At 45.3% G+C, this 22,084-nt stretch overlaps 1 protein-coding gene across 3 annotated transcripts in view; it reads left to right on the top strand.

Annotated features, from left to right (window-relative positions):
- Positions 1-17,869, top strand: part of LOC144497274 (KN motif and ankyrin repeat domain-containing protein 4-like) — a 77,977-nt gene extending 60,108 nt beyond the window's left edge. For 2 of the 3 annotated variants that reach the window (XM_078218292.1, XM_078218293.1), the window contains 7 exons: positions 1,320-1,431; positions 1,539-1,748; positions 4,066-4,153; positions 5,627-5,846; positions 9,864-10,006; positions 11,898-12,098; positions 16,824-17,869. In XM_078218292.1, the coding sequence (XP_078074418.1) occupies positions 1,320-1,431; positions 1,539-1,748; positions 4,066-4,153; positions 5,627-5,846; positions 9,864-10,006; positions 11,898-12,098; positions 16,824-16,925 (1,076 nt within the window). In that variant the 3' untranslated portion in view covers positions 16,926-17,869. The remainder of the gene's footprint in view (positions 1-1,319; positions 1,432-1,538; positions 1,749-4,065; positions 4,154-5,626; positions 5,847-9,863; positions 10,007-11,897; positions 12,099-16,823) is intronic. The other variant, XM_078218294.1, reaches the window with a different exon arrangement.
- The last annotated feature ends 4,215 nt before the right edge of the window (positions 17,870-22,084 follow it).

Genomic DNA, 22,084 nt, shown 5'->3' with positions numbered 1-22,084 from the left:
TACCCCCACTCTTTGCTTTCTGTTAGTTAACCAATCCTCTATCCATGCTAATACATTACTCATAATACCGTGCACGCTTCCCTGACCCTCTTCCAGAGTGCTTCCTCCTGTTGTCAGGATTCATTGCATTGGCCTCAGTTAAAATTGCAGTCAGATCCCAACAAAAACACCAAAGCCTTTACTGAAAGAAGATTCTCCATCTCACCTGTACAGAACAAGAGGTTCTGATCATGGTCAGCAGGAGTAAGTCAGAACTTTAACTGGCTTGGTTACTGTTAAGCAGACAGGGTTAAAATAGCCTTTGCACCCTTTACATGAGAGAATATTTCATCCCATCACTGAGATATCTGCTGTTGAGAAGCGTGGAAGCTAACTCGGTAAATATTACCTGAAGCTATTGAATTGGAGATAGTAATCAGATTATATAGGTAGACAACTGGACGATATAAAATATCACTGGGGGGAACCTGTAGCAAATACAATATCTAAGAGTCACTTGGAAGCAATGGGTGATTTCGTTTGTTTCTTGTAAGTGGTGTTAAGGCCAGAATTTAAATCCTTTCCTGTCACCTCAGGGGAGATCAGTTAATTCAGCACAGATTGAGATTGAACGTGAAATCTCTGAACGTTGGTATCATTCTCTCAGCATGATTACTCTCATGGAATGTTCTATGCAAAAATCAGAATCTTTAACATGTTACAAGTTTGGTCGGGTTTAGGAGTCATGATGTGGAGATGCCGGCGTTGGACTGGGGTAAACACAGTAAGAAGTCTCACAACACCAGGTTAAAGTCCAACAGGTTTAGTTAGTAGCAAAAGCCACTAGCTTTCGGAGTGCTTGCTGCTCCTTAGAACTCCCACTCACCTGACGAAGGAGCAGCTAGCGCTCCGAAAGCTTGTGGGTTTTGCTACCAACTAAACCTGTTGGACTTTAGCCTGGTGTTGTGAGACTTCTTACCGGGTTTAGGAGTGGCAGAGGAGTGGGAGTAGAGCACAGATCTGTCCATGTTGTTTGCTACAATTCTGTCTGTAATTCAGAATGTGTGCTGTTCAGTTGAAAGCCTTTTAAACCATTTGTTTACTCACTGGAGTGATTTGTAATTATTAACTTTACGAAAGTTAAAAGCTGACATAATGTGAAGGCATTGCTGTCATCTTCTGAAACTTTGCCTTTCATATCCAACCTCCAACAGGAAATCTAGAGCAGTGACACAAGTCGAATTCTCCTCCTCTAGTCTACACAAGATGATTAATATGATTGTAAAATCTAACTCGAGTTATTGCCAGTTGAACTCCTTTCTCTTTCTTTTAACATGTAGCTGCGTTTCAGTCCACAACCCTTAAATCTATCATGAAAAAGAAGGATGGAAATTTCAAATCAAGCGGTCTCCCAGCCAAGAAAAATCTTCACTTCATTGGTGTAAATGGCGGGTGAGCATCAAATAAACTTTAATAGTCACACAAGACCCTGCAATGTGCTCAATCCTTTTATATTTGTGTGATAGTGTTTCCACCAGTTCTCTCTATATGTACTTTAGCTATGAGAGCACTTCAAGCGAAGAGTCCACCTCATCTGAGGAAAGTTCAGACAACGACTTGGAAAAGGAATGTGGGGATGCAGAAAATAAAACCCAACATATTGACCCCAAAGCAGAAAAGTCCAAGGACACAGAGACAGCAGGACGGGAGGAAATCCCACCAACAGAAATTAATGCTGCAGTCAATGTTATAGAGCACTGCAGTAAAAGGTACATTCATCACTCGTTACAACAATTGGCATGATCACATTGCTAAAAACAATGAAATACAAGATAGGAGATGTTATAGAGAGAACACCGGGGAGATCTCCCACTTTGATGCTCACAAGACATGTTAGGAGTGATTATTGAGATATTTAACATTTTTAAAAGTTTATTTATTAGTGTTACAAGTAGCCTTACATTAACACTGCATGCAATGAAGTCACTGTGAAAGTCCCCTAGTCGCCACACTCTGGTGCCTGTTCGGGTACACTGAGGGAGAATTTAGCATGGCCAATGCACCTAACCAGCACATCTTTTGGACTATAGGAGGAAACTGGAGCACCCGGAGGAAACCCACGCAGACACAGGGAGAACGTGCAGACCCCACGCAAACAGTGACCCAAGCCGGGAACTGAACCCGGATCCCTGACACTATGAGACAGCAGTGCTAACCACTGTGCCACCGCACCGCCCTCAGCCTGTGATCTTCCAATTATTCATTCTAATGATCAGCAAATCACAGACTGAGGATGTGCCATTACCCAATCAGCACCCCAAGCATATTGTGAGAATAATGGGATTGGTTCTTAGTAGTCACGCGGCAGGGGGGAGAGGTTGTTAGCTTCACTGGTCTACTGACCAATCCCTGGATGAAGTCAGAAAGTTCTCCTACTTGCTGGAGATATGAGGAGAAAAATATCGAGACAGATGGGAAGTGAGTCGGGTTTGAAACTTGAAACTCTTGTGGTACAGAGCTGTGGCTGGACTTGGGAGCTGGGACGCAACTGGACGGTTTATAGAGTTAGCCAGAAAAAGGGTGCTTACTGAACTCCCAGAAAACAAGCACCCCCACAAAAAGAACAAAGCATGTAGTTCATTGCCCAATTGTTTTTAAAAAGTAAACATTGAAGGAAGTAAGGTTTTATTATACAACTGGTATTATTCTGTACGTTCATTTGCTTTCAGTAAAATAAAGGCCAACAATTCACATCAGACCTTATTCATTAATGTGTCTTGGGTCTTTCTTTTTGAAGATTGGAAAAACACTTGAGGGCACTTTTGAAAGACTGTAATATCTGGTTCAGATCATGAGAGGTTGCTCTTGTTTACATATCTGAGTTACACTGTTGTGTAATCAGATATTGGCCAATGCACATTCCGCCCTGAACATAAGAGGTTCAGACCGCTAATTGGAACAATGAGCAAATTTTGGTATGGTCCTTATATGGCTCTTTGACTGCTTCACCTGATCTCTCATTTCCCCTTTCCCACTTTAGTAATGCTTGCAGATTTGATGAAGTAGCACTGTATTTCTGGATGCAGGTCATTTATGTAGATCGGAGATGGTGACTGTAATTGTATCTGTTTCCGAAGGTGATTACTGATCGAGACAGCCACCTGCTCCTCATTGCAAATTCACCATTAGCAGTCAGTCAATAAGTGATTTAAAGGCATACATTATGGGCGGAAAACGAGAAAACAATGATTAAACTTGCAAAGTTTGTCTATAATACAATATTCCTTCACTCTCCCTCACCTTCACACATGTATTCAGATTTCAAGGTAACATGGTTAAGTGATCTACCTTATGCTCTAATGTTCTCAAAAAACCCACAGGGTGGGATTTTACAGCCTTGCTTGACCCAAGACCAGAGAATCCTGCCCAAGATTAAGACATTTCCATTGTCCGCCCTTCACCCACTCCAATTTTGTGGCACGCGGGGCGGTAGAATTCCAGCCACAGTCCCTGTGACTCAACAGGCTAACTATGGTCAGATAACACCCATTGAAGTGCCCTTCCTTGCCATGAGGAATTAAGGGGTAACAGGAGGTGAGTGGGGCACATACCTTTACATGGGGGGGGGCATGAGGGCCCAAAGGGTTTGTTTGGGGTCATACCTTGGCACAGGGGTTTGAGGGGACCATAGCGCTTTGGGAGTGTATGCGGGCTGAGGGGGTTTGAGGAGTGAGGGCTGGAGGGCCTTTTTATTTTAACTGAGATGAAGTCCCGTATCACTGAGGCAGGCCTTTTAAACAGCTTGCCTCAGCACCAGGCAGTCCCTGTGTCTGCCTCCAAATGTATTCCTGGGTCAGCTGGCCTGACCCCAGCCCACACACACTTCCCCCACCACAAAATTCCCATCCTTTCTGTTTCTCTCTGCCCAGGCTGGTGGGCCAAACCAGGAATTTTCACAAGGATGAAAATCCGGCTTTTAACGTTTGGGCCCATCCAAATTTGACCAGTACACAGAATCAACATTGCTAGATCCTGAACCTATTCATGTGTAATTAGTATAATTTAACCTGCTTTTCTTTCTTGCAGGCATGAACTGAAGGAGAACCTCATCTCTGCCTGTCATAACCTAAAGGATCATCTCAGTGAACTGGGAGTCACAAATGACAAAGACTTGGTATGGTTCTCTTCCCTGTTTTAACTTTCAAAGCTACAATCAATCCTGGACAAACAGGGTTTGAAAAAAAGTCCCTTTTGTTGACCACTGAACTTCATTATCAGTCGGTTTTTCAGTAAGATTGTCCTGTTGGTGGTCATTGTCCAATGAACAAGACGGACTAATGAGGTAGAGGGTTCAAACCCCGGTCATTAAGTTCTGCTGTCTTCATTCTTGCTCTTGAAGGATCGTGAGTCTCATCTGTTTCTGTTGTGCACATCCCACCTGACAGCACCCATGTGAACTTGTTGGATTAATTACATCTGCCCACCTTGTTAAATGCAGGCCTTCTCAGCATGTTTTGCAGATCTGGCAGTTTATCTATGTGGTGAACCATCGTTGGTTCCCACTGTGGGATTGTTCTAATGTTGTTGTTGGGCTAGGGTGGGATTGATACACCTGTGGTTGTTACTGTTGTGGCACATCCCAGTCGGGCTCCACTTCCTGGGAGAGGTATAAGACCCCCTGCTCGGGCGGGACCTCTTCAGTCTGGGATAGTGTGTTAAAGTTCTGTTAGTTCCATTGTTAGTTAATAAAAGCCTTCTTTTACCGAAGCTTCGTGCCTCGTGTCCAATTGATGCGCATCAATCTAGGTGTTGCCTCACAAAATCCAAACCCAGGGAAGCAGTGATGCTGAGACCTCCCAAAGCAGTTATAGTTGATCTCAGACAGAAAGGGGGTGGGGGTCGGGGGGTGGGGGTCGGGGGGGTGGGGGTCGGGGGGGTGGGGGGGGGGGAACAATCACAGTTCCTGATTGTTACTCAGTGGTGTTGAGTGAGTGCAGAGTCAAGCTGAATAAAATATCCCCAACTATTGAATTCCTTCATTCCTATGCTGAGCAGCTGAGTGTATGGTTGTGTTGTGATTATGGTACTGACCCAGCAACCAGGGCATCGCCACCGCAACTTTCTGCCACCTCCATATTCAAGGAAGTGGTTGGGCCTCCAAGGGGTGGCACGGTGGCACAATGGTTAGCACTGTTGCCTCACAGCGCCAGGGACCCCGGGTTCAATTCCACACTGTCTGTGTGGAGTTTGCACGTTCTCCCCGTGGGTTTCCTCCAAGTGCTCTGGTTTCCTCCCACAGTCCAAAGATGTGAGAGTTAGGTTGATTGGCCAAGCTAAATTGATCATAGTGTCAGGGGGATTAGATGTGTGGGATTACTGGAATGGGGCCTGGGTGGGATAGTGGTTGGTACAGGCTCGATGGGCAGAATAGCCTTCTTCTGTACTGTTGGGGTTCTATAAGGGGGAAAAGCCCAGTCATAGGCCACAGCACAGGACGACTAGCACCCAGCTGGTCGGTGTGGGTGCTGTTGAGGCAGAAAGACGATTGTGAGGGCACCTCAACAGGGAGGCACTCTCCAACATGTTAGAATAAAGTAGAAGTTTCTTCTGTGACATTGGTGTTTCAATCATCCCTTTGTTTCTGCAGAGACAGAGTTTAAACACTGTTCAGTGGGAATGGTTCAGGATTTCCAGTCAAAAATCTGCAGCTCCTGAGGCAGTTCAGGACTTTCTCCTGGAACTCCGAGAAATGTCATCCGAACTACTCCACTTTATTGTAAACTTAACCGATGAAAATCAGAACACCGCTCTTCATTATAGCGTCTCCCACTCCAACTTCCACATCGTGAGACTTTTACTGGACACAGGTATTACTTTTTGAGGTGCTGTAATTGCGAAACATTTTATTTACTGGGTAATTAAAAATGTTGCATGTTTTAATGAGTGAATACAAACCAAACAGTTCAGGTAGATTTTTGTTAGGTAAGGTGTTACAGAACCACAGCAGCTAATTGGGATTAAGGTACAGATCATGATTTAATTAAATGACAGAACAGACTTGAGGGGCTGTTTGGCCTGCTCTTGTCTCTGTGTTGCTATGATCTCAATGCCCTTGGTTCAGTGATGGGAAAATCCATCAACGCTCCTACTCCTGATCCTTATTCAATAATTATTGCTGGCAAGTATGTATATTTGGATGTCAGGTAGGGGTAAGATAATTTTTTTTTAAGTTTATTTATTAGTGTCACAAGTAAGCTTACATTAACACTGCAATGAAGTTACTGTGAAAATCCCCTAGCCACCACACTCTGACGCCTGTTCGGGTACACTGAGGGAGAATTTAGCATGGCCAGTGCACCTAACTAGCACGTCTTTCAGACTGTGGGAGGAACCCGGGACACCCAGAAAAAACCCACGCAGACACTGGGAGAACATGCAGACTCCGCACAGACAGCGACCGAAGCTGGGAATGAACCGGGTCCCTGGCGCTGTGAGGCAGCACTGCCACCCATATGATATGACCAGCGTGATGTCCCCACAGCAGATCAGCCTGCAAATGTTGTGTTTATGTTCTTGAACATAATACCAAACAGCTGCCACGCGTGGAACTGCACCTCAGTAAAATATAGAGTATTCGGGAAGGAAAAGAAAAACTGAAAACCAGGACTATGAACAATATCTTGTACAATCTGCCACTGAGTGTGACGCCTCATTTCTTCATTGGAGTCCTCCTTGACATCCGAGAGTTGCATCATATGTCTGTAATGGGCGGGTAGGGGCTGAGCTGAAGTGGGTAGTGTTGGTGCGGCGCACACTTTTACTGTCCCCAACCACGTCTACATCCTCTGGCACCAAGTCTTCAGGCTACAGTGTCAATTGAGCAGGAGAGCCCGGGAAATCCCAGAGCATTGCAGTGGAGGTGGACACTTAATGTGTCAGTTCTCCACTTTTAAGGTACGAGGGCGCATTTTCCAGTACATTGCAAAGGAGGAAGCTGTGCTTTGTGGTGTTACCCGACGTTGGTTTTGCCAGGGTCTGAATGAAAGGCTGCTTGATATTCAAGTCCTGTTAACACTGTGCACAATTAGGTACAAACTTTGCAACAGCAATGTAACAACAATCAGCTTAACCTGTGAGGTTGTGTGTTCCGTTTATTTGTATGGATTGCTGTTTCTGATAGATGTTGGGGGTGGGGTGATGATGTGGGATCAGATTTTAACTGTCTGACAGCCAACAGCAGAATGTACCAGCTTGCCAGCTGCTCACCTTATCCTGCTCCCTGGGGGGGGGAACCAGTGCAGCTTGACGCCTGGCGTTCATTACCCCACTTCTGCCAATCTGTGGGCACCAAATAGATGTTGGTGGGAGAGGACGGCCAGGGGAGTACAGAATGGTGGTGATGCGCATCAATTGGACACGAGGCACAAAGCTTCGGTAAAAGAAGGCTTTTATTAACTAACAATGGAACTATCAGAACTTTAACACACTATCCCAGACTGAAGGGGTCCCGTCCGAGCAGGGGATCTTATACCTCTCCCAGGAGGCGGAGCCCGACTGGGATGTGCCACAACAGTAACAACCACAGGTGTATCAATCCCACCCTAGCCCAACAACAACATTAGAACAATCCCACAGTGGGAACCAACGATGGTTCACCACAGGTGGCAGCCCACATTATTCTTGTGAAGCATGGAGAAACACTCCCGCTTCTCCTGGTTCCACCAAATTAACTTTATACTTCACCTTTTTGGTAGCTCCTCTGTTGTACCACCTGGTAGAATGGACAGAGAGCGTAAGGCCCAATCACTGGTCTTTTTCTATCAAGATTACCATTTGAGCCTCATGTCCATCATTGGGCCACAGTTTGAAGAAGGCATCTCTGAAGATGGCAGTAAATGGAGCACTGGTGTCAACAGGGCAGTTAAACTATTTCTGGTCCATTACATCTCCATTAATCCTGGGCTACTCAAATTAAGTTTAATTTTTATTAGTATCACAAGTAGGCTCACACTAACACTGCAATGAAGTTACTGTGAAAATTCCCTAGTCACCACACTCTGGCACCTGTTCGGGTACACTGAGGGAGAATTTACCATGGCCAATGCACCTTGCCAGTACGTCTTTCAGACTGTGGGAGGAAACCGGAGCACCTGAAGAAAACCCACCCAGATACGGGAAGAACGTGCAGACTTCGCACAGACAGTGACCCAGGCCAAGAATCAAACCTGGGTCTCTGGCACTGTGAGGCAGCAGTGCTAACCATGCCGCCCATTTTTATGTATCCTGGGCAGTCTTCAGACATCATTATTGATAACAGGGGAAGAAATTCAGCAAAATGACAAGGAGTTTTTCCCCATTTCCGTGATTCCTATTTTCTCAGTGATGTTGATACCTGCACACAGTTCCACAAACTGGACATCCTGAACTGAACAGTCACTCTTCACACAGAGGCCAGAACGTGAGCAGGTTGTTTCTCCAGGGAGTCTTCAGGGAATCGGTCTTTATCTGAAACTATACAGTGAACACTCAGTGACAAGATTCGCTGATTAGCAATTGACTGACTAATTTGTTTCTTCCATTCCCAGGACCCGAGACATTAAAATTAATTATTACTGCTGCAGTTAGCTCAGTAAAGGCAGGAAAGGAACAGACATTTTTCTGCCCATTATGTTACACTTTTCCCCTTCCCACCCAGCCACTGAGGGAGTAAGACCACAGAGTCTATGGGGAGTGATATTGAGTCCGTGCTCTCTGTCTACAGGAATGGCAGCACGGGTTCAAAATCTGGAGAGACTCTCGGACAGTGCGATTCATCCCAGTGAGTTCCCGACTTCTTCCAGGCCCCTTGCCACTGGAGTGGTGTGAAACACGCCGCAGGATCCTAGGAAGCTCCTTTTAATACATTAGCATGTCATCAGTGAGCTCGCTCTCCGGGACTTGCCCCCTCGCCAGATAGTCAGCGGGCATTGGTGTGATGTCACGCCGTCGCCATTTACAGCAGCTTCACGTCGACATGAACCTGGAGGTCTCCCCAGGGATGTAACGATGTGCATAGCCCCCGAGGGAAAGGGCTGTGGCCTGGCAATGCCCCCTGGCACTGCCCCTTGGCATTGGTAGGCACTGCCAGGTTGGCATCATGCCCATGCCAACCTAGCGGTGCCAAACTGGCAGTGCCAATCTGTGCCAAGGGGAGGCCCCAGTGGGAATCTCATGAGGGAGGTGGGGGTGTTCATTCCCAAGATTGGTTGTGGGCCAGGAGCGGGCAGAGTTCACAGAGTAAAATAGAATCCCCACATTACAGAAGGGGGCCATTTGGCCCATCGAGTCTGCATCGACCATAATCCCACCCAGGCCCTATTCCCCTAACCCCACATATTTACTCTGCTAAACCCCCTGACACTAGAATCAATTTAGCATGGCCAATCCACCTAACTCCCACATTTTTGGACTGTGGGATGAAACCGGAGCACCCGGAGGAAACCCACGCAAACACGGGGAGAACGTGCAAACTCCACACAGACAGTGACCAAGGCTGGAATTGAACCCAGGTCCCTGGCGCTGTGAGGCAGCAGTGCTAACCACTGTGCCACCGTGCTGCCCACAGTTATACTGGAAAGTTGAGGCCCCTCCCTGCCTCCCGCTTGATGGTGTGAAACTCACCCCTTTGATTTTTTTTGTAGCAGAACCTCGTAAGGTCTGGAGAGAAACACGTGGGTTTTCTAACCAGAAATAACACTCTGCCATATTTTGGTAAGATTGCCCCCCCTTGTAATTCCTCTCGTTTGTATTCTATAAAGATGGTAATCGAAGATTACATGAGGAACTTGCTTTGCTTGCTTGTTGCATGTCTTATTTTTATCACAAGGCTTACTATTGCTGATCAGGTATGTGCAATGTGGACCATCAGAACAAGGCTGGATACACTGCTACCATGTTAGCTTCACTGGCTGCTGCTGAAACAGATGAAGATTTGGCAGTGGTCACGCAACTTCTTCATTTGGGAAATGTCAACATCCAAGCCACTCAGGTATTGATTGTGATGCACTGACCTACATACATCATTCACAACATCACTCCCAGCTATATTCTGCTGCTTCATTTCAAGGTCAGAAGAAATACTTCAGAATGCTGATTTTAGTTTGCATAATAGATTGAATCTATCACCATATGTGGTGGCAGTGAGTAAAACAAATCAGATGTTGGGATGTATTAAAAGGCCAGTTGAGCTGAATAGTGAAGCACTCTGACCATATTATAAATCATTGAATCAACCGTGCTTGGAATATGTGTACACCAGCTGACCTCTCACACTGGGATATCTTTTAACTGCTGCAAAAATCTCACTTACCCGTGCTTAGTGCACACTCACGATGGCCTGAAATGGGATTGATGCAGGCAATTAAAGTTATTTACATAAATAGTTTGTGACTTGCATAGCCAAGCATTCATACAAACGATAAAACAACAGACTGAGGCCACTGAGAGTCAGTCGGTAGTTTGCAGCTTTTCCCTCACATTCATTACTGCCAAACTCCAAGGTTTGGAAGCTGAGATCAGAGGCCAAATTTTTGCCTGGGTGCGCAGGTACGTTTTGGCGTGCGAATTGCGACACTTGGGGGGCATAGAGTGGCATGGGTGATCAGAGGGCTGGCACGGGGATGGGTGGGGGGTTGAGGGAGGTTGAGATTTAAGAGGCTTTCAAAAACTGTTGGGAACCAGGATCGTGTGTTGGAGAACTGGGGTAGGCCTTCTATCTGACCCGCCTAGCCACCGACACTCCTCATGCATTCCAGTGCAGCTCACAAACTGCACTGCAAGCCCCACCTCAGGGTAAAATAGCAGAAATGTTTTGCGGAGGCACACCTGGGAGAGTTGTACATTTGTGAGGTGTCAAAGTGCACAGGTCAGGTTTTCCTGAGTCCAGATGAAGATGGTGAACAGAACTATTAAATGCATCCAGCATGTGAAAGACTAGGGCCTGCTGTCAACTACTGGCAAGATGAAAATTGTTTCTGAGCCCACTATTTGGCTTTTCACGCTGAGTAGTTAAAGATACAAACATCCAAAAATGACTGACATGGAAAGACCAGCTGCTGCAGTAAACCTGCGTCATCCTCATGATGGTTGGAGCACCATGAATGCCACTGGCACCAACCCACTCAACCCATTTGGTGGGATATTAAGGTCCCACGATACTGAATGGAGGTTTAAATGGCCTGCTGAATTCGCCTGGGGTGGGGTAGGGGTGCGTAGGAATAGGCTGCAGCAAGGTTGCAAAACCCTGGCCATAATCTCCAAAGAGAGGAAATACCAGGGAAAGAAATAGTCTGTAAAATTCCTTTCCAGTCCCATCAGATGATCAGAACCAGTCTAGGGCATAACGGTGAGACAAATATTTTCCCGATCACAACAGAGTTGAAATTTCTCCAAGTCCTAGCCCCTACCTGCTGCGTGGAATTCTTCATGGCCCCAGATTTAGGTTTATAATATCTTTGACAGGACTTTGTGGGAGTCAGTCCTTAACAGTTCCTGAACACAACCCCCCCGACCACTATCATCTAGAAGGGCAAAGGCAGCAGACACATGAGAACACCATCACCTGGATGTCCCCCTCCAACCACACATTACCCTGACTTGAAAATATATCGCCATTCCTTCACCGCTGCTGGGTCAAAATCCTGGAACTCGCTCCCCAACAGCACCGTGGGTGTACCTACACCCCATGGACCGCAGCAATTCCAGAAAGTGGCTCACCACCATCTCCTCAAGGGCAATTAGGGATGGGAAATAAAATACAGGCCTCGCCAGTGATGTCTGTGTCCCATGAATGACTATAAAATAATAATTTTAATGTATGACCAAAATATCAATTTAAGATTTGTAACCACCAAAGATAATTGTTTAATTAATTTTTACAGGCTGGTCAGACCGCATTAATGTTGGCTGTCAGTCACGGAAGGATCAATATGGTCAAAGCTCTCCTGTCATATGGGGCTAATATGAATATCCAGGATGATGATGGATCCACTGCACTCATGTGTGCAAGTGAGCATGGGCACGTGGAGATTGTTAAGCTTCTGTTAGCACAGCCCGGCTGTGACACAGCATTGACTGATAAAGTGAGTTCATTTCTCATATAGTTTACGGTCTGTTCTTTCTTCCATTCCCTTCCTTCTCATCCTTCAGATTTTCATGTATCACTCATCCTCTATCGACTCTCTTCGTTCCCTTCTTCATTCATCAACTCTAATTGCTGCAGAACTCTAACTTACCAGTGTTCAGTGCACAGTCACAATGGCCTGGAAGGCAGTTAATCAGTTTGATGCAGGCAATTAAAGTTATTTAAATGGATAATTTGTGACCTGCATAGCCGGACATTCATACAGACAATATGATGACAGATTGAGGCCACTGAGAGTCAATAGTTTGCAGCTTTTCCCTCACATCCAAACTCCAAAGATGTGTGGGTTAGGTTGATTGGCCATGCTAAATTGCCCCTTCGCGTCAGGGGGATTAGCAGGGTAAAATACATGGGGTTACTGGGATAGGGCCTGGGTGGGTCTGTTGTTGGTGCAGGCCCGATGGGCCAAATGGCCTTTTTCTGCACTGTAGGGATTCTATGATTCTATGAACTTACCTTGGATTGCTCACCTTCCATGTGTACAATTTTCACTCCTCTTAATTCAGTGGCTAATTCACTAAATCTGCATCTCCATGTCCTTCAGGAGATGATGTTTTTTCTACTTATCTTTGGCTCCACCTGGTTTTCATATATTAACCACGTTAGTCTTAATATCCACTCTGTTCAAACTCTGATTGGGTGAGACCAAGAAACTGGATTTCCTTTTTCATGCATCTATAACTTTTCATCTTTCTGGAGCCCTCTTGAATAATGATCCTGAAGTAGGGGTTATGATGATACTGTGTTGTTAATATATTTTATGTATAAGGGGCACTGCTTTAAGATGCAATGTTTTGTTACAAGTAGTCAGTTTGTTTGGAGGGAATGCAGGATAATTACTCATTTTAGCCATTTAAGTATTTATTTAGCAGAAGCTTATTGGGATGTTTTATGATTAAAGGTGACAGAGTCATGTGATACTAGAAATGGGAGAAGCTAGGCTTGTAGCAGGAAATCAGTTTAATTTTCATCTTAAGAAGAGCAGTTGCTGACTGCAGCTGGTTAAAGACAAAGCCTGGAGGCTCTCTCCCCCTCTGAAAAGACCTCTCTGAAAGCTCCAAAGTGGGTACCAAGTCAAAGCAATTATGCCTGGATTTGCTAACTATTTTTAAAGAGTGGTTAAGTTTATAAGAGAATTGTCCCTTCTTATCCACGCTGATTCTGCAAGGGCAACTCACTTAGTCCCACTCCCCCACCTTTTCTCTATAGCCCTGCAAATATTTTCTCTTCAGATAATCACCCAATTCCCTCTTGAATGCCTCGGTTGAATTGACCTCCATCACCCACTCAGGTAGTGCATTCCAGATCCTAACCATGTGCTGCATGCAATGGTTTATCCTCATGTCGCCATTGCTTCCTTTGCCAAGCACCTTAACTCAGTGCCCTCTGGTCGACCCATCTACTCCCCATCTTCCTATCTATTCTCTTGTACTTTTGAACACCTTCATCAAATCTCCTCTCAATCTTCTCTTCTCTATGGAGAACAGACCCAGATTCTCCAATATATTCATGTAGCTCGTCCCTTATCCCTGGAACCATTTTCATAAATCTCTGTTGCAGTTGCAGTGTCCAGAATTGGACACAATACTCCAGCTGAGGCTGAAGCAGCCTTTTTGTAAAACCTCACCGCAAGCTCTTTGCTTTGGTACTCTGCTCCTATTTATAAAGCTCACAATAGCATATTCCCTGTTCACCGTTTTCTCAATCTGGCCTGCCACCCTCAACAATTCATGCACAAATACCCCCACGACCCTCTGAACATGTACCCTTTTTAAAAACTCCATGGCACCATGGCTGGTTCAACTGCACATGTTGGCAGGAGGATGATGAAGAAAGCAACAATAATCAGGAATTCTGTAGCTAGAGGAACAGTTGATGCTTCTGTGACTGCAGACGTGAATACTTGTTCTTTTCCATAGCTAACTTAAACCTTCTGACCCTATGAAGATTGTTCCCTAAAGGATCCATTTGAACCACCTTATTCTCCACAACCAGATCCAGCAATGCCCCCTTTTTTAAGCTACAAACATACTGATCAAGGCAATTCTCCTGAACATACTAAGGAAACCTTTCTCCCTCCTTGCCCTAGTTTATATTTAACTGCCCCGTTATAACTACCCCATTATAACTACCCTGCGGTTTTTGCACCTCTTGGTCACTTTGCTCCAAATCTGTTCCTCTGTATCATTCCCACTATTTGTCGGCCTGTAGACTACACCCAGCAGTGCATTGATATCTCCATCGTTTCTTTGATCTAACCAAATAAATTATGTCCTTGACACCTCCGGGCCATCTTGTGACACCTGCACTGTAATATTCTCCTTAATCAATATTGCCACTCTTCCTCCATTCTTTCTTTCCTTATCTTTGCTGGACACTTTTGTATCCAGGATAATTTAATACTCAGTCCTGCCCTATTTCAAGCCAGGTCTGTTATCACCAAAACATCCTATTCCCCTGTGATTATCTGTTTCTGTCAGTCACCAACCTTATTTGCCATCCTCCCTACATTCACATAGACCTGATTTAGACCTTATTGTATTCCGTCTGATTCTGGCTCTACCTAATGTTTCTTATTTCTTACTTCTATATTTTTTTCCTTTTTTATTTCTTACTCTCGTGCTTTCTAGTCCTTTGTGCACCTTAAGTTTCCTCTCTAATGTTACATCCTGGCTTCCAGTCCCCTGCCAAGTTAGTTCAAGCTGTTCCCAGCTCAAGTCAAATGCCCCACCAGGACAGTCATCTCATCCTATTAAGGTTCATTCCATCTGGCTAGTACAGGTCTCAGCTCCCCCAGAACTGGCCCTGATGACCCAGGAATTTGAAGCCCTCCCTTATGCACCATCTATCCATCCATATATTAATCTGCTCCATCTTTAATACCCAGTATAACTAATCTGAAGCTTATTATCTTTGAGGTCCCTCTTGCTAGTCACCTTTCTAGCCACCTAAAACCTTCCAGCAGGACCTGATCCCTCTTTCTACCTACATCATTGTACCAGTGTGGGCCACATCCACTGGCTATTCACCCTCCCTCTTCAGAGTGCTCTGTGGTTCTCAGTGATGTAAGAACATAAGGACATAAGAAATAGGAGCAGGGTTTTGCTTTGTTTTGCTCCTGCTATTCAATACAATCGTGGCTGATCTCCTACCTCAACTCCTCTTTCCCATCCACATCCCATATTCCTGGCAACATGCCATCCTGGATTCACATCTGCAGCCCCAGAAACATCTGTCCATTTCCCTGACTATAGGGTCCCCTATTACTATTGTTTTCTCCTGCCCTTGAGTGGCATGGTGGCACAGTGGTTAGCACTGCTGCTCACTGCACCAGGGACCAGGTTCATTTCCGGCCTCGGGTCACTGTCTGTGTGGAGTTTGCACGTTCTCCCCATGTCTGCGTGGGTTTCTTCTGGGTGCTCCGGTTTCCTCCTACACTCCAAAGATGTGCAGGTTAGGTTGATTGGCCATGCTAGTGTCAGGGGAATTAGCAGGGTAAATGTGTAAGATTGCAGGAATAGGGCCTGGATGGGATTATGCACAGCACAGACTAGATGGGCTGAATGGCCTTCTTCTGTCCTGTACGGATTCTGTGATTCCGTGATTCTATGCTCCTCCTGTCGGGCTGAGCCACCTATGGTGTTGTAGCTTTGGCTTCACTGTCCAGGGGAACTATCATTCTCAGCAGTACCGGTTGGAGAGGTTTGGATTGAGGATTGAGCCAAAGTAGAGAGAGTTTTAACCTGCTTTAGTAATACCGACTCGAGAATACTTGATAATAAAACCGAGTACCCAAAGCAAAAACAAAATGCCCCTTTGGTTTTGTGAGCACAGAAAAAAATAAAAACATAGATTCAAATGTTATTTTCATTTCTTGGAGCAATCTGCCTCGTTAATTTTGAATATATCAAATTGATTGGTTGGTGATTGGAAGTGAAGTTGAAGCTTTTTATTCTCTATTGTTCAATTTGAACTTCAATTTGATGCAAATGATTTATTGTATTTCGAGCTAACGTGCTAATTGCTACTGAAAGATAATTTCAGAGGAATATTGTTGTGATTGCGGCTGACGATGTGTAACATAATTACAGGGATTATTTCAAACACCTCTGTTTCCTCTATGGTGCTTGTCAGCAGCATACAATGGAACTTCACTTATAATGTTGCCCCAGGGTTGAAGGGAACTATTTGCCATCTACCTCCTTCACTGTGACCTTTGGCAGTCTTACTGTGTTGCTTGCCTTGTGAGCAGACTAAAATCAAGCCCTTTTTATTTAAACTGTTCAGGAAGACAAAGGAATGTTATTGGGAAGGAGGGTGAGATCAATTTGCATGACTCAAATGAAAAAAAAAATGTAATTAAAATGGAGCAATTTGATAGAACTACTGCTCTTACAGTTTTATTTCCTTTCCTTTGGGGATAAACCTCACCACCACTTGATAATTATCCCCAGCTGTGTGATTTGAAGCAATATACTTCACACACACACACTGAGTGCTAAGTGCAGTCTGCATCCCATTTCCCAGTGTTACAACATTCCTCAGAATGGTTTTTGAACATAACATTGGCAGGGAATGCGCCTCTCGATAAAACATTGTTGATGAATGCTTGTCGTATGTCCGGAGTTTCAGCATCTGCTTCTCTCTCATGTCTCCCCTGCAGGATGGTAGCACTGCGTTAACCATTGCGTCACAAGCTGGGCAGGAGGACATTGTTGCACTGTTGAACACCCACATGGATTGTGGCACCTTGCCCACCCTTTGACTTACATTCTCTGCTGCCTCTCTCACTCCTCCACAATCAGAAGCAAACAGTAAAGCCATTTATTTCTGAACTCGGAGCTGCAAAAACATCACAGCCTCACATCTCTGGATTGTTCATTTGAAAAGGCTCACAACTCTTACGACCAAATTAATTGTCCCAAGTATTTTAATACAAGCTTTAATTTTTTTTCCCCCTTGACCAACCATTTAAAAGTTCTTTTTGTGTGTGAGAATCCAACTTGAATTACCATCTCTACCCCCACCCTCCATCAGAATTTCTCACCTTAGTAAGTGTACCTGACTGTTCCAAATATACTGCTTTGCAGCTTGTTATATAATAATTCTGCAAAGATCCTGCTTTGTTCCAAACAAGATTGACATTAAATTCTGCGTTGCGTGTATGCTACCCAGTTAATGTTGTATGATGATCTCTCAATGCTCTAGCCAATAAGATGCTTAAAAATAAATGATTACATAATCTCGAATTAAATTATACAAATCCCATTTCAATTATGACCAAAATATTCAAGTCCATCACTTTCTAAAACAAAGGATAAACACAAGCTACGTTTAATATACAGTATATTCATATGCTTGCACTCTCATCATGTTCACAGGTTTTGCAAGAATCTTGGTGAAAATGCATTGTCACTGAGTTGAAATGAGATGGTTTCAAGAACAACTATAGAAACATAGAAACATAGAAAAACTACAGCACAAAACAGGCCCTTGGGCCCCACAAGTTGTGCCGAACATATCCCGACCTTTTAGGCCTACCTATAACCCTCCATCCTATTAAGTCCCATGTACTCATCCAGGAGTCTCTTAAAAGACCCTATTGAGTTTGCCTCCACCACCACTGACGGCAGCTGATTCCACTTGCCCACCACCCTCTGTGTGAAAAACTTCCCCCTAACATTTCCCCTGTACCTGCCCCCCAGCATCTTAAACCTGTGTCCTCTCGTATCAGCCATTTCCACCCTGGGAAAAAGCCTCTGAGTGTCCACCCGATCTATGCCTCTCAACATCTTATATACCTCTATTAGGTCTCCTCTCATCCTACGTCTCTCCAAGGAAAAAAGACTGAGCTCCCTCAGCCTATCCTCATAAGGCGTGCCACTCAATCCAGGCAACATCCTTGTAAATCTCCTCTGCACCCTTTCAATCTTTTCCACATCCTTCCTGTAATGAGGTGACCAGAACTGAGCATAGTACTCCAAGTGGGGTCTGACGAGGGTCTTATATAGCTGCATCATTATCCCCGGACTCCTAAACTCAATCCCTCGATTGATAAAGGCCAGCACACCATATGCCTTCTTAACCACCTCCTCCACCTGCGGGCCGATTTTAGAGTCCTATGGACCCGGACCCCAAGGTCCTTCTGATCCTCTACAGTACTAAGAGTCTTTCCCTTTATATTGTACTCCTTCATCCCATTTGACCTGCCAAAATGGACCACTGCGCATTTATCTGGGTTGAAGTCCATCTGCCACTTCTCCACCCAGTCTTGTATCCTATCTATGTCCCTCTGTAACTTCTGACATCCCTCCAGACTATCCACAACCCCACCAACCTTTGTGTCATCGGCAAACTTACCAACCCATCCCTCCACTTCCTCATTCAGGTCATTTATGAAAATGACAAACAGCAAGGGTCCCAGAACAGATTCCTGGGGCACACCACTGGTGACCGACCTCCATTTAGAAAAAGACCCATCTATACCCACACTCTGCCTCCTTTGGGCAAGCCAGTTCTGGATCCACAGGGCAGCAGCCCCTTGGATCCCATGCCCTCTCACTTTTTCTAGAAGCCTTGCATGGGGGACCTTATCGAACGCCTTGCTAAAATCCATATAAACCACATCTACCGCTTTCCCTTCGTCAATGTGTTTAGTCACATTTTCGAAGAACTCCACCAGGCTCGTAAGGCATGATCTGCCTTTGACAAAGCCATGCTGAGTATTCTTGAGCATACTAAACCTCTCTAAATGCTCATAAATCCTGTCCCTCAGGATCTTCTCCATCAGCTTACCAACCACTGAGGTTAGACTCACCGGTCGGTAATTTCCTGGGCTATCCCTATCCCCCTTCTTGAAAATAGGAACCACATCCGCAATCCTCCAATCCTCTGGCACCTCTCCCGTCTCCATCGACGATGCAAAGATCATCGCCAGAGGCTCTGCAATCTCTTCCCTCGCCTCCCACAGTAACCTGGGGTACATCCCATCCGGACCCGGCGACTTATCTATCTTGATGCCATTCAAAGATTCCAGCACAACCTCTTTGTTAAAGTCCACATACTCAATCTTTTCAGTCCACCGCAAGCCCGCAGTACATCCACCCAGGTCCTTCTCCTCTATGAAAACCGAGGCAAAATACTCATTGAGCACCTCTGCCATTTCTACTGGTTCCGTACAGATTTTCCCGCCTTCACCTTTTATAGGCCCTATTCCTTCACGTCTCATCCTTTTACTCTTCACATATTTATAGAACGCCTTCGGGTTTTCCTTAATCCTACCTGCCAAGGCCTATATTGCTAACTATATTGCTGCAGCATTTGGTGTTTTACTCACATCACAAAAGCAGAATCATACTCATTTATAATATTATTATCGATTAAAATTCAGTATCTTTGACTCAATATTTAACAGCTGCTAACGTGATTATTGTCTTGATTATTGTCACTACAATTTAAAATATTAATTAGAAAGCATTAAAATAATTGTGTATATTTGATATATATGGTGGTAGATAATTCCTGGGTAGGTCACCAGATTGAACAACAATCCGACTGTTCGCATACCTTAGTATAGATTCTAAACATTGGGAGGCATGTCAGGGGTCCAACAACAAACGGCCATGAAATTAAAGAAATATATTTGACCATCAACATTGATTTGTTTCAGTAGGTTTGGTGCGAATGTGTTAAATGAGAAAAGGCTTTTTGCCGACTCAAAGAACTAGAAAAGGGCCAGCTCCCACTGCCAGAAAGAACGCAGAATTTGACGCTCAGCCAAATCTCCGTTCACTGCAGCGGGACCGGAGAATCCCAGCCAGGGGCGAGGTCAAAGAGTTCCAGCCAAGATCGATCTCTCTCCCTCTCTCCTGCTCTCTCTCTCTCAGTTGGAAAACCAAAAACCTGAGGAAGGAAAACAATTGGGCAACCTGTACCAGAGGAAGATTGAGATTAGTTAGCTTGTAAGTGAATTTCAAATGAAAAAATAGGCAGAGTTGCATTTTATTTATTTCAGTGGTACGAAGAATGGTAGTACATCGGTACTTGGTGGAAAATTGCACTCAATAATTGATGTAAAATAAATTGGTTTATTGATTGGAAATCATGTCTTAACTGACTGAAGTTTCAGTCCACCCTCCTTAAAGATGGGAGAACAAATGTTGCATCACATGTGTACAACATCTGTGCTGACAACAAAGGTGCTGTATATCAAACAAAGCTCTGCGGGTATCAAACTCGCTTTTGTGCCAGAAGATTGTGGGTTCAGGCCCCACTACAGAGAGGCTTGAACACACAATCCAGATTGACGTTTCACACAGTATTAAGGGAGAGCCGCACTGTCAGAGGTGTCATTCTTCCGTTGAAATATTAAACCGTGACCCTGTCTGACCTCCTGGGTGAACATAAGTAGCCCAAATCTAAGCAGAGCAGGAGTGTTCAGCATCAGTGTCCAGGCCAATACTCATCCTTTAAATAACATCACTCAGACAAGTGACTTTGTCATTATTTTGGCTCTGTTTGTGGGATGTTCCTGTGTAAAAATTGGCTGTCATGTTTCCTACTTTACAAATAGTGACTATACAATAACAAAGCCCAATTTTACACCGTCCTTGCACCCCCCTCCCCCCCCCCCCCACCCCCACCCCAGCGATTGTAGCAACAGGATGGGTTTTTAGAGTGTTTATGCTGCAAAATTATTTCTTTATAAGATCCTGAGGTTATGGAAAGCACGATATAAATGTAAATTTTTTGGTTGGATTTCTCCTTTTTGAGACTAAGTGCAGTGGCAGGTGGCTCTGGAGGCTCCCATCCTTTTGGCCAAAATAGCAGGTTCCCCACGCCAGATTCTGTGCTTGGAACCTCATTAAATATGCACAGGCGAGTTTGCCTCCAACTCCCCTGGCAGCCAGAGGCTGATCCATCTGCCTGCCCTTGGCTAGCGGGTTTGAAAGTCTCGGTGCCATATTTAAACACCAGTCCATATCACTCTCTCCATCCTACCAATCTTCACCAGACCATTCTGGATGTTAGCAACTCAGAGGGAAAAGGCTGGCAGCCTCAAGAAGTCTGTTCCTCTATTCAACCACCTCCCAACTGAACCTATCACCGGCAAGGCACCCATGCCCATTTGGACCTTATCCACTGCATCTTTGTATATCACCTTCCAGTAAACCATGTAGTATCCCTTTGACCCCCCCCCCCCCCCCCGCCCCCCGTTTGAGAGTTTTTCAGGCAGCCTTGTTGAGATCCAGCTTCCCTCCCCTCGGTCTTCCTTCTCCCTTCCATTGTTTGTCTTTTTCATCCATCTCCTTGCCCCTCTGCCTGCCATTGTGAGCCCTCACCCTTACCCACCCCCACCTTGCACAGACTTCCTTCCACATTGCCTATCTTGTCTTCATCCCTCCCTTGATGTGCAAACTATCCCTCCAGTCTCCCCCTCCACCCATCTCTTCCCCCTCACCTGGCACTCCACCCTCAGTCGCACTTTGGACCATTGTTGTGGTGGCTGCGCAAATCCCGCAGCACAGTGCTGTCCGGATAGACCCTGCTGTATGGCGCTAGGGGGAAGGAGATCCCTGGACTCCCCAACCCCAAGCGCTGTACTGATCTGACTCAGTGACACAGGAGGCTCCAAGGGTCCAGCAGCTCGGTGCTGTCCATGAAGACCAGCTGGGCATGGAGATGGCGGGCAGGAACTGTTCTGCCCCAGCAACGTGATTTATAGCGCATCAGGAACAGCACAGCACTATGAGTGATAGGCTTTGTTGCATTCACCTCGAAGTCCCGGGTGAATGGAGGGTCACCTTGTGCACGCCACCCTTTATCAGTTGAGTTCCAGGCCGATGTAATTTCATGCTGGCGTGATGCAAAATTGCAAGGCCCAATGGGATGCTAGCAGGCAGCTGTTTTAATGAGCGTTCATGA

Source organism: Mustelus asterias, chromosome 8, assembly GCF_964213995.1.
Source record: "Mustelus asterias chromosome 8, sMusAst1.hap1.1, whole genome shotgun sequence".
NCBI lineage: Eukaryota > Metazoa > Chordata > Chondrichthyes > Carcharhiniformes > Triakidae > Mustelus > Mustelus asterias.
The sequence above is the reverse complement of the archived record's forward strand: the minus strand, read 5'-3'. Positions and strand labels throughout refer to the sequence as shown.